This window comes from Balaenoptera ricei, chromosome 4 (assembly GCF_028023285.1).
Source record: "Balaenoptera ricei isolate mBalRic1 chromosome 4, mBalRic1.hap2, whole genome shotgun sequence".
Taxonomy (NCBI): Eukaryota; Metazoa; Chordata; class Mammalia; order Artiodactyla; family Balaenopteridae; genus Balaenoptera; species Balaenoptera ricei.
In genome coordinates this window covers 62,703,977-62,716,197 of record NC_082642.1, presented here as the reverse complement: position 1 = coordinate 62,716,197, position 12,221 = coordinate 62,703,977, and the positions used below count along the sequence as shown (strand labels likewise).

The following is a 12,221-nucleotide window of genomic DNA, read 5'->3' as shown; positions in this document are numbered from 1 at the left end:
CCTGAAATCTCCATAATTACAGTGTGCTGAAGGTTATTTGGCAATTGTATGATGAGAGGCATTTTGCCAGACTTACTTTCAACATTCTAAACTACCGCTTTGGAACTTGGGACAGTTTTCAGACACTTCATAAGCCCCAGGTGACTTTTCAGTTTTACCTACTGTGTTTTTAATGTTCTTTTGTATTTTCTTTCTTTCCCTTTCAAGTTGAAACATCTTTCACACTCTCTCTTTAGCTTCCAAGTTGTTCCCCGTGGGTTCTCAAACAGCTTGAAACCCCTTTTTGATACGCTTTATTCAAAAAACTGGAATCTACTTAGAAGTGGCTCTGGGTCAGGTTTTGCCAATAAATTCCCCAGAAGTCATCATATTGTACCTATAAAATCTTTAAAACTTCCAACGTAGAGAAAATGCTGCATTAGTGATACCTCAGGTGAATTGTTTTGTTGTTGTTGTTTGTCAAAGACAAAATGTGCGGAACAATTAAAGAGATGATTTTATTCAAGCTATTGCAACAGGGAGAATAGTCATTAAAGAGGAGTATCTCAAAAAAAGGAAGGGGGCTTGGGCTATTATAGAGACAGGTCAATGAATCCATGAGTCTTATTAGACTTGGGAGGCGGGTGAAGAGGGTCTTATCTCAGAATGAGAGACAGAAGAGTGGTCCTTTGCTGTTATCTGTTTCTGGAATGCAAGAGGGTCGGGCCATTTCTTAACTGCCTCCACTTTCTAGTCGCACAGGGTAAAGGTCAATGTTGTCAGCCCCCTTACTTTTGTTCAAGATGAATGATTACCGCTCATTGTTGAACAACCCAGAGGTGATCATGAATCTTCTGGGTGGGGCAAAACAGTGTCTGAGAAGTGTCTCTCAGGGATTCTTGTTGGCATTGCTTCTGTAGAACCCGTTGAACCAGATGTTAGGAGGGGGGGAAGTTCAGTTGTTTTGGTGTTCTGGAGGTCCTGAGAGCAAAGGACAGCTGCAAGGCAGCATAGAGTCTGAATAAAGATTTGGGCTGTCAGGTTTTAGTTCTCAGTTTTAGACAGATGTGAGAAGAATTGAAAACGTTTGGAGGATTGTGGCCAGATATTGAAGAAAAGTGGGAGGATTGAAAATTTGGTAAGAGTTGATAATTTGTGCAAGATAACTGTCCCTGACCCAATTTGCAGGTAGGTACAAAAACTGGTGTTTCCAAGGAAGCGGAGCAAGTCAGTTAACACTCTACCAGATGAGACGGAGTTTGCATATCCATGGTAACCTGCAATTTACAGAGAGGGGCAAAATAGTTCAAAAATGGTGAACTCAGCCAGAATCTGCCTACTCAGAAGGGTGCGCTATAGACAGTACAGGTTTTTCATTGATATACAAACTTACTCTCTATAATTCTTAAGCTACAGGTGAAAAGTATACACGCAGGATTTTAGTAAAATCAACCTTATATATCTTCGCTTTAAAATACTATCTTAAATCTAGTACCAGTAAAGAAAAAGAATCAAATATTGTGGAAATCTTCTTACTTGAACAAATCATTAAATACAAGAAGAATGCATTTATAGATATAGTCATTTTTAGTAGGAAATGAAAGATTTCTACACATGATTCATGCCAGGAAATCTTAGATAACTGAAGATCCAGACTGAGCACAAAACTCAGAGATATCTTAGAAGTAAAAAAATCCTTCCTATTATTTTATATCTTTGTTTATATGATATCACCATAATTTGAGTCCTATAAAACAGAAGTCATTAACATGTGAAAAACATTTTTTTAAAAGATTCAACAGATGCTTCCCATCATATGTCATCAGGGAAATGCAAAGTGAGAGAACAATGAGTTATCACTACACACGCATTAGAATGGCCGAACTCCAGGACGCTCACACCAAATGCTGGTGAGGATGTGGAGAAACAGGAACTCTCATTTATTGCTGGTGGGAATGCAAAATTGTACCGCCACTTTGGAAGGCAGTTTGTCAGTTTCTTACAAACTAAACATACTCTTAACATGCAATCCAGCAGTCATGCTCTTTGGTATTTACCCAAAGGACCTGAAAACTTATTTTCATACAAAAGCCTGCATGCAGATCTTTACAGCAGCTTTATTCATAATTGCCAAAACTTGGAAGCAATGAAGATGTCCTTCAGCATGTGAATGGATAAATAAACTGTGGTACATCCGGACAATGGAATATTATTTAGCACTTAAAAAAAAGAGCTGTCAAGCCATGAAAAGACATGGAAGAATCTTAAATGAATATTATTAAGTGGAAGAAACCAATCTGAGAAGGTACACACTGAATGATTCCTACTCTATGGGATTCTAAAAAGGCAAAACTATGGAGACAATAAAAAGGTCAATGGTTGCCAGGGAAGGAGGAGAAGAGGTGAATAGGAGCACAGAGGATTTTTTTAGGGCAATGAAAATACTCTGTATGATATTATAATGAAGGATATTTGTCATTATCCTTTAAATATTCTTAAAATGTGCAACACCAAGAGTGAAACTTTAGGTAAACAATGCACTTTGGGTGATAATGATGTGTCAGTGTAGATTCACCCTTACTAAAAAATATACCATTCTGGTGACTGATGTTGATAACGGGGGAGGGTTTGCATGTGTGCGGGCAGGGGATATATGAGAAATACTTGTACCTTCCTTTCAATTTTGTTGTAAAAATAAAACAGCTCATAAAAAAAAAAAGTCTTAAAAAAAAGGTTGAACGGGTCCCAAGCACGATCATTTAAGAGCCATATGAAGACCACTAAAGCATTTTGATAAATTCTCACTACTCTGCCAACAACCTGTTGCTTTGTTACCTGATTGTTACACAGTGATGGCTGAAATTAAATGACAGCCTGGCCATCCTGATCTAGAGTCTATATTTAGGAATTAGAACCTTGATGTCAAAATGCGGGCAGTGGATATAGCCTGGGCGTCACCCAGGAGCATGTTAGAAATGCAGCATCACAGGCCTCAACTCAGATCTATGGAATCAGAATCTGCATTTTAACAAGATTTCTAGGTGATTTTTATGCACATTAAAGTTTGAGAAACACTTATCTAGAGGACTTAGAATAGGATGGAGGATGTGAATTGAAGAGAAAGTTTTCAGAATACCGTATATTCATAAACTAACAACAGCTGGTCATTGCAGTGCTGTGTTTACATAGTCGCTAAGTCCCTTCTTGCCAGGGTGCCTTTGTGAGGTTTGCCACTGTTGTTCATCTGATATATAGTTAGTCTCCAATTAGGGGGCAAGGGAGGGATCAGATGATAAAGATTAACTTTGCTTTATGAAAATCACTGAATCATTTTATTTTAGTGAAAATGTTTGAATAGCTTTATGACCACCACGTCTTTCATTTTCATCACTTTTAAAACACCTCTTGGTTATCATTATAACAAGCCTTGTTGGGCAGCCAACTATAAAATGAAGTGATTAATGTATAATGTCATCTTTTCCCAAGTAGGAAATAGAGAGCATAAATGGTTACCAATAACACTTGATGTTAATTTTTAAGAGCAGGGGTTACAGTAAGTGGATGGATATATAGATAAATGACATGGAGGACCAGCCTTCTATTACCATAATAGAGTCCCTCGGGTCTCTGGAAGGCAGGAATTCCAAAGTGTGAGGAGTGATCCCGCCCCTTTACAAGCCTGGAGGTATCTTCATTCATTTGCTCATTTATTCAACAAATACATTTTTGTGACCATCTTCTATGTAAATACCAGACACAATGCTGGGTGCTAAGGGTATATGGGGTATAAAGACAAACAAGGTCTTTGCTCTCATTGAATTTATCACCTAGGGGCATGATAGACAATAAATAAATAACTGAATATAAGAAGATACGTTTGGATAGTGATATTGACGAAAGGTACGAGGAAAATAAAGCAAGACAATGTGATGGAACGTGACTAAGGGGGGGCATCAGTGAAGCTCTCTCTGATTGTTGGGCTGAATCCTGAAAGATAAGAGGAAGCAGTTCCACAAACGAATGGGGACAGAACATTCCAAGGATGGGAGCAGAAGTGTAAAGCTACTGAGGTGGGAACAAGGTTGGCGTATTCCAGGGTCAGAAACGTCAGTGTTGCCAGGGTAAAGTGTGAGAGACGCTCATAGTGAGCACGAGATTTGGGTGGAAGAATTAGGGATCCGTTCATGTGGGACGAGGTAGCCTGGGCAAGAAACTTGGGTTTATTTTAAGTGAGAAGGAAGCCTTTAGAAGCTTTAAAGATGGGTCCATTTGGACGCAGTGAGTCCAAATACACTGGCTGTTACTCACCCTTCTGAGTGAACTACTCACCAAGATTCTAAGTAAGTTGTTGGACCCATAAGGCGAGAAGTTTAAGGCTTGAGGTCCCACATAACACCTATGTGGGAACTTGAAGGTGCTTTAAGATAAGCTGTATATTTGAATAAACATAAATTTTCTTTTCAAGTATCTGACAGACTCCGGTCACAAACCGCAGGAACCTTGACAAACCAGTCTATTTGTCTCGATAAGAATGCTTCGCCCTTCACGATGATTCTGCGTTAAACAATGCACTTTATGGCAAGTGTATCAGTCAGGGTGCAGGGAAACAGAACGAGCAGGACCATGTATTGAAATTTATGACAAGGAATTGCCTTATGGGATTGTGAGGGCTGGTGGAGCAAGTCCAAAAGGAGTAGAGCCGTCCACAGGCGGTTAAAGGAGGAGGACTGAACTCCATGGGCACAGGCAGAAGTTTTGTCTAGTGTTGGCATTTCTTTTCTGTCTTAGGGAAGCCTCAGTCCTGCTTCTAAGGCCTTCCAACTGATTTAAGTCCAGCTCTCCCAAATTATCCAGGGTAATCTCCTTACTTAAAATCCATTGATTAGGGACTTTAACTATATAGGCAAAATTTCTTCAGAGCAACACCTAGATTAGTGTTTGATTGAATAACTGGGAAGAACCTTGCCAAGTTCATCAAGAAAACAAGTCATCACAGCAAGGTTAAAGACGTTCTTTGATAATCTTAAACAGGTTCAATAAATGGTTAATGGTTTCTTACATGTATCATAATCCATGGCAGACTCACTTATATGCAAACATTATGCCATTAACCCAGCAGATGCTGTTACTCTGAATAGTGAGAGGAATTGATGACCATTATTCATTTAGAAGGTGTTAGGTTAACGACATGGCTTTCGCCACATAAAGGAGATTGCTAGTGAAGCTAATGTAGGTTAAGTTTTATAAGCCTTATCTACAAAGTCCCTTGTGAGTATTAGGAGTTGCTGGGGGTTTTAGGGTGTTCTGGGTGAAGAGAGGAAGCGAGGTTGCAAGCAGGAATCATTTCCAGGTAAGCATTTCAGGTGCCTTTCCTAAAAGAGATCTGAGAAGAAAAGAATTCAGCTCTACAAAACTCCAGTAGTTTGTTGAGATTTATTTTCTCATTCTAAGTACATAACCGTTTTTATGAATAATTTTGTGTTTGCAATTTTATGTTCATTTTCTTAAAGAAAGCTCCCCAAATTGTAAGCTTCAGGCCCAGAAAACAGGTATCTACCCTTGCATATGAATTGCATATGAATTTTTTATCATTTGTTTTTTAACTCAGAAAAATAAATCATCCCAGAAAGATTATCCCTGTCAAAGAACTTGCAAAGGCCTATTGGTTAGTTATTGGTTTAATTGTCCTGAAACCCAGTCAATTACAATGAAAATTCCTTGTCTAGTTGAGAGACAAATCTCAGTAAACCAGCTAGGGTTTATTTCAGAAGTAACATTTTGGCTTTCACAGTGGACCTCAGGAGAGCTCTGAGGCATTCAGAATGCCTTGTGATTCTGATGTGCTTACCTTCAGACAAGAGAGGACAGAATCAACTGCTAATGTGCAGAAATCCACACTATCTTGTACCGCTGGTGTTAGGCAAGTGGAAAGGGTTTTCATTTGTAACTTTGCTTATGAGGTAGGTCCAGGTTGCATTTCTGTCTTATTAAAAAACAGAATATGCTGTTTTTCATATACTTTCTTATATGAAAAGCAGCATATATTCACACTGATCAAATATTAGAACATATAAAAAATTGTTCAGTGAGAAGTCTACCTCCCTTCCATGATGCTGATCTGTCCAGTTCCCACTATCACCTATTTCTGGCAACCACTACTGCGAGTGTCTGTGTATCCTTTGAGGGTTTCTTCGTGCATCTATGATTTTAGATTTTGATCCCTGCTTTCTTTTGATTTTGATTTGCCTGGTATACTTTTCCCATCCTTTTATTTCAAATTTTCAGAATCATTTTATTTTAGATGTGAATCGGGTTTTTTTGCCTTTGATCCAACTAAAAAATCCATTTTTTAAAATCATGAAATTGAGCACATTTAAATTTGTTGTTATATTAGACAGTTTGGTTTTGTATTTCTCATACTCTTTTCTGCTATTTACTGTTTATATATTTTTTGAAGTTTTCACTGGACCTGTAATCTTTTTCTTCGTTTTTATTTGGGGGGTGTGTTATATGTTTGTTCTGGTAGTACCTTTATACTTATTGATTCATATAATTATAATTGTTGTCGCCCTTTATTTTTCTAGGGCAGTAACAAATCCATGCTGACTGATGATAAATGAACATGTTGCTTCATTCCCCTCCCCCTCTTCCACCACACAATTTTGTTCAATAATATGATTTTTCTTTGTGCTTTTGTTAAATTTGCTTATACGGCTATTACTTGACTTGTTGGTTTAAGTCCTTTGTCTCTCAGCTGTTACTGATCTAACATGAATGAAACTTCTTTCTTACTTTCCCAATTTTTGTTAATTGTATCATTTCTACGTTGTCAGGCATGTGACATTTGCCTTCTAATTTGTCATCCTAAACTTTATGTTGTTTTAATCCCACTTCTACGTTAAAATATATTTGGTGCTCACCACCAAATCTTTTCCTCAGTCATTTCTCAGTTTATGTTGTAATTTCCTCAAAAAGGACTCTTGGGAACAATAGTCCATGAACTCCCTGCAAGTTGAAACTATTGGTAGTTTTCAGATTTGATGGGCAGTTTGGATGTTTATAGTATTCATACCTCACATGTTCTTTCCTTACTTATCTTGTGGGAGTTGCTCTCTTTACTGTCTACTGGTATTGATCATTGCTATGAAGATATCAAATGCAATACATATATTTCTCTTCTTTTGAGTGACTTGATCATTTTGCTTGGTTGCCAAATGATTCTGCCTTTATCTTTAAAGTCTAGTAACTTTAGTAGGATATGCCTTGTTTTTGACTCTTCTATTATTCCTGGCACAAGTTATGTCCTTTTTTTCCCCCCCAGAGCAAGAAAAGTTAGGTCTTTTATTTATATCCTTTTTGCCTCCAACTCCTTCTTTCCACTAGACATATCACCAAACTCCATCTTTGCCACAATTTTAAAAATTGTCTCAGGCCAATAACAAAGATTGGCTATCTCTAAGCTATACAAGACATAAATTATACCAAGAAATACCAAATTTACCAAGAAATAAAGGGATCAGGATTTTGGAAAAGTGAGACACGTTAATAAAACTGATCGTGTTTGGAACTGAGTTACCAAAAATGCAGAAGCAAGGCTGAAGCTCCTGCAGCTTCACTGGTCATTTAAAAGTTCCAAAATATATGCTATGGACTGAACTGTGTTTCCACAAATTCCTAACCCCACAGCATCGTATAATGTGACTCTGTTTGCAGATAGGGCCATTAAAGAGGTAATTAACAGTATGTCCTTTTTATATATGTCAGGTTGTCTCTTATTTGAGGAAAGTTTTATTACATGACACTTTAAAATATTTCTGCTTAATTTTTCTTTCTTAAGGACTCAGCCCATTTATGTATTTGTTAGGTCTTTTTTTCCCCAGTATCTATCATTTCCCTCTAATTTGTTCTGTTTTTAATTTTCATCTTATTTGTTTTTCTCACTCGTACACTCTACGCTTCCCATTGTGTTACCATGCAGTCTATTCTCACTTGTGATATTTTTTTCCTGAGCTCTGCCAGCTGACATTTCATCACTTCCCGTTGTGTCTTCATCTCATCCCTGAGATGAAGGGACTTTTGCTCTGTGATCTTCTTTCATAGAGACAGGAGCGTTTTCAAGTTTTAAAATTTAATTTGTGGCAAAATGCTTAGTAACGATATTTGTCCAATGGCAACATGTTCCTGGTGGTGATCTATGTGTTGATTAGTTTTGCTGCTCTTTTTAAAATTTTTTAAATTTAAGTTTTTAATTTTGCTTGTAATACATTTATGTCCATGCTATGCCAGTTTTTAAAATTTACCCTTTTAATCAATTATCTTTAATGAGTTTGGTTTTCTTAGACTTGAAATTTGTAGCAGGTCCCTGGGTGAGAGCCTGGGACATGGGATCAGCGTGGCCTTCAAGTTTTACAACCTACAGAGGCGGACTGCTTTTAGCAGAAAATGGCTCGTGGGTGTGATTCTTTATATAGTCCTGCCTCATATGTTTCGCTGAACCAAATGAGGTTGGGGACAGCTTTTGCTCCCAGCCTTCTTCACCCCGTGTAGCATCCATAGATATAAATGAAAGATACCACATTTGGACCACAGGGTGAGCCCCTCATCTTTAGTGAGCGTCTCTTTACCAGCACTTTCTGAAATGCTGCAGCTGCTGCTGGCCTTCTTATACTCTCCATGCGGATCGATTTACCTTGTGTAACTTCTGCCCAATCTCAGCTGTTTGGCTACCCTTCTTCATGTTTTGTAGGCTGCAGGTTACATCTACCTTTGGGTTTTGCTGAACGTGAAATTTGTTCGCGGAGTTACTTCCCCTCATTTTCTTGGTTTTTCTTGTATAATATCCAAGAGCAAAGGGGGCAAGATACTGACTTTTATAGTTATGTTTGTAAGAGAAGTGGAGAGTTTTTTAGTTTTATTTTTAATCCAAATATATAAAGATGCCTCTATACTGTGAGGTTATTCAATGTTAATGTAGTTTCTTTGTTTCATAATTCTTGGCTTGGTACTTAAAGTGCCCCTCAATCCAGCTCCAATCTCATTCTACTTTCCTCTCCTTTATGTTAAATTGTACTGAATTACTCAGAGTAACCTGAAGAGTAGCTCTGTTTCTCCATACTTGTATTTACTTTGTTCCTTCTGGTTGACATTTCCTTTCCCCCTTGCAAACCCTTCCTCATCTCCATAGTCCTCATTATCAATGAAAATCCTCTCTGGGCTTTAAGATCTATCTCAAATAGCATCTGATTCTTAAAGCCTTTTCTCTGATCTGTGCGTATTGTTATAAGCTCTTTATATGTTTAACCACAATTTACATTGCTCATATTCTCTTAGAATGGTGTCATATTATAGATGACATTTTGGTTATTTGGCTACTGCTCCCACTTTCTGCCAGTTAGGAGGAAGCCTGTGACTTAGTCATATTTGTGCCCCATTATGCCTGAGCACAGTACGTAATATATTTTCAATAAACATTTGTTGAAATGACAAAATTTAGCAAAAGGCCAAAATTATTTTTTTGAATGCGTGGCACAGTTTCCTCCCGCTTCTCACTGATGCACGTATAACCATTCATGGGGATAATTTGGCTCTTTTTCCTCTGAAGCCACAGATCCCTGCAGGTCAAACTATCTTATAAGGATGTGATTGCAGACGTACTTGTTTAGTCATGCAGACAGTCAAACTGTGTGTTGATGCTTTTAATTGTCTTATTTCAATACAGAATAATTTGTTCTTTGCTTTTTATGAGTCCTTGATAGCTGTTAAGTAGATTAAAAAACAAGAATGGAAAACACAAGCTTCTTTAGACTTCTCCCGTTAAATGGTAGATCTCTACCCTGTTATAAATACATTAATAGGACAAACTCTGTTAAAATTTAACTTTTAAATTTAAATTGAACTAAAAGGAATAGCGGAAACTTAAGAGGAAATTTTCCCAGAGCACTCTTGGTTTTAAGAACATCCACATTTTGAGAAGAAGTGAAATTTGAAAATTTCTCCCCACTATTTCATTTAATTGGATCTTTTGCCAAGTATAGTTTATATGTCATTTTCTTCATCATTTTGTAGCATTGAAAGCAGTATTTGATGAGAAAAGCCTATTTCCCAAAGAAATTCTGGATCGTGAATGAAGAACCAGGCAATTATGTCAAGACACAAGTAGTGATCTGAAGATAAAAAGGAATAAGAAGCCATTCTAATTGAAAGAAAAATAAATATTTCATGGTCACATAAAGTATGTATATAAAATGCAAAAAAAAAATGGAATCAAAAATATTGCTCCGGGCTTCCGTGGTGGCGCAGTGGTTGAGAATCTGCCTGCCAATGCAGGGGACACGGGTTCGAGCCCTGGTATGGGAAGATCCCACATGCTGCGGAGCAACTGGGCCCGTGAGCCACAACTACTGAGCCTGCGCGTCTGGAGCCTGTGCTCCGCAACAAGAGAGGCCGCGACAGTGAGAGGCCCGCGCACCGCGATGAAGAGTGGCCCCCGCTTGCCGCAACTAGAGAAAGCCCTCTCACAGAAATGAAGACCCAAGACAGCCAAAAATAAATAAATAAGTTAAAAAAAATATTGCTCCTTTCTTTTACTTTATATTTGAACTTCAGGAAGCTTCATTTTGAAACAATGTTTTAGTGCTGCTTTTATCCATCACCTTTCACTTTCTCTACATTTTAATAGAAAAATGTGGCTAAAGAGGGGGGCAATAGCAATTGGTATTATCTATTCTCAAGTGTTTTTATATAAAAAATGTACAACTCCAGAACAAAGTGTTCTAACCAGTCACACTTCTTGTTGCTCCTATAGATAAATATTTTTGGTCAGTTTTCATTGTAAAATCAATTTGCATTGAAATTAAATATGTACTGACACAGTGAATATATAAACTTGACTTAGAAAAGCATTCAGACTTAAATACACTTTCTAGATTTTTTAAAAATGATTCTGATAATGCAATTACACCTTGTCAATAGCAGCTATTACTATTAATTTTTAATGACATATTTATCCTTCTATGTACTTCTTGAGAAATTACTGCATATGTTTTGCTTCTATACTTTGTTATACTATACTCTAAAATTGAGAGGCATGGCACAACCAAAGAGGGAATAGCCTTGGGGGAAAAAAAGGGGACTGGGGCTGTGTAAAAGGCTCATTTTATGTGTAAGGTCAAGTCGGGACTGTTTGGCTCTGAAACACATCACTTTTTTGATCCATTTTTCTTTATAAATATTATCTACTAGGCAACCAGTATTCTTATGGTACATTAGCTAATGTGTCCTGTAGGAATAATTAATCAATTCATTCACATAACTTTAGTGTTTTTTTTTGTATTTTAAAGACTCCTTTAAAAATATTTGTTTTTTAAGAATTTTGCAGTAACACACACAAGTAAAGGAATTGACAATATGTAAGGTTCTACAGTCTACTCTGTCCAGTAACTGCAAAAGTTTATCATATTTAAACCTCACAATAATTGTATAAGATATATCTATTTTAAGGGGTTAAAATCTGAGATTTGGATACATTAGGAGAGTGCCCAATTATTGATGGCAGACTAGGGATTGGAGCCTAGATTTGTTTTACTCCAAAGGCCATGGTTTTCACCTTTCACTATTCTGTTCATGCATTTCTTATTAGTATAAAGTCAGTGGAATGAACTCTAACTGTAGAATTTTCAGCATCGGTGGAGCAAATGCTTTAGCTTGATAGAGAGGGTGGCAGAAGACGGGTTTTCAGAAGACAGTTGCCTATTTCATCTACATTTAAGTGAATCCTGAGTCAGACGTTGTGAGTTCTATGAATATTCCTTCTCCTTCTCATTGAATGACAATCACATATGGGAAAGATGTAGGAGAAAGATATTTGGAAGAATCAATCTCAACAAATGTTGGAGAATGTTGTCAGAGCAGTAATGTTCCTGGAAACCATATTCTAGAGGAACAAATAAAGAAATGGGGAGGTCTGGCTTAAGAAAGAGAATTCATGGGAGATACAAACTATCCTCAAATATTTCAAAGCTGCAGTGAAGAAAGAGAGTAGAACTGACGGGCACAATGCTAAGAAGGCAGATTCTAGAATTTCTTCCTAATCTCTGTTGAACTTGAAAAGGTTTCTTATTTTCCCTTTCCTTCCCATCTTCACTTCTCATCTTGGTACAGAATTGCTGGCAGTAGGCCCACTGTACAGCTAGGAAAGGAAGTAGGAGGAGCTGAGAGAAGACCCAGCAGAAAGAAGCTTACTG

The 12,221-nt window shown here is 37.4% G+C and overlaps 2 protein-coding genes across 2 annotated transcripts in view; both read left to right on the top strand.

The window, feature by feature from the left end:
* The window catches only part of WDR49 (WD repeat domain 49), a 149,305-nt gene extending 139,130 nt beyond the window's left edge, over positions 1-10,175 (top strand). The window contains 1 exon segment of the mRNA XM_059919965.1: positions 10,045-10,175. Within this exon segment, the coding sequence (XP_059775948.1) occupies positions 10,045-10,175 (131 nt within the window).
* Positions 10,176-11,864: 1,689 nt separating this feature from the next.
* SERPINI2 (serpin family I member 2) overlaps positions 11,865-12,221 on the top strand; it is a 36,165-nt gene continuing 35,808 nt past the window's right edge. Inside the window, exon 1 of the mRNA XM_059921980.1 lies at positions 11,865-11,888. Coding sequence (XP_059777963.1) covers positions 11,865-11,888 — 24 coding nt within the window. The remainder of the gene's footprint in view (positions 11,889-12,221) is intronic.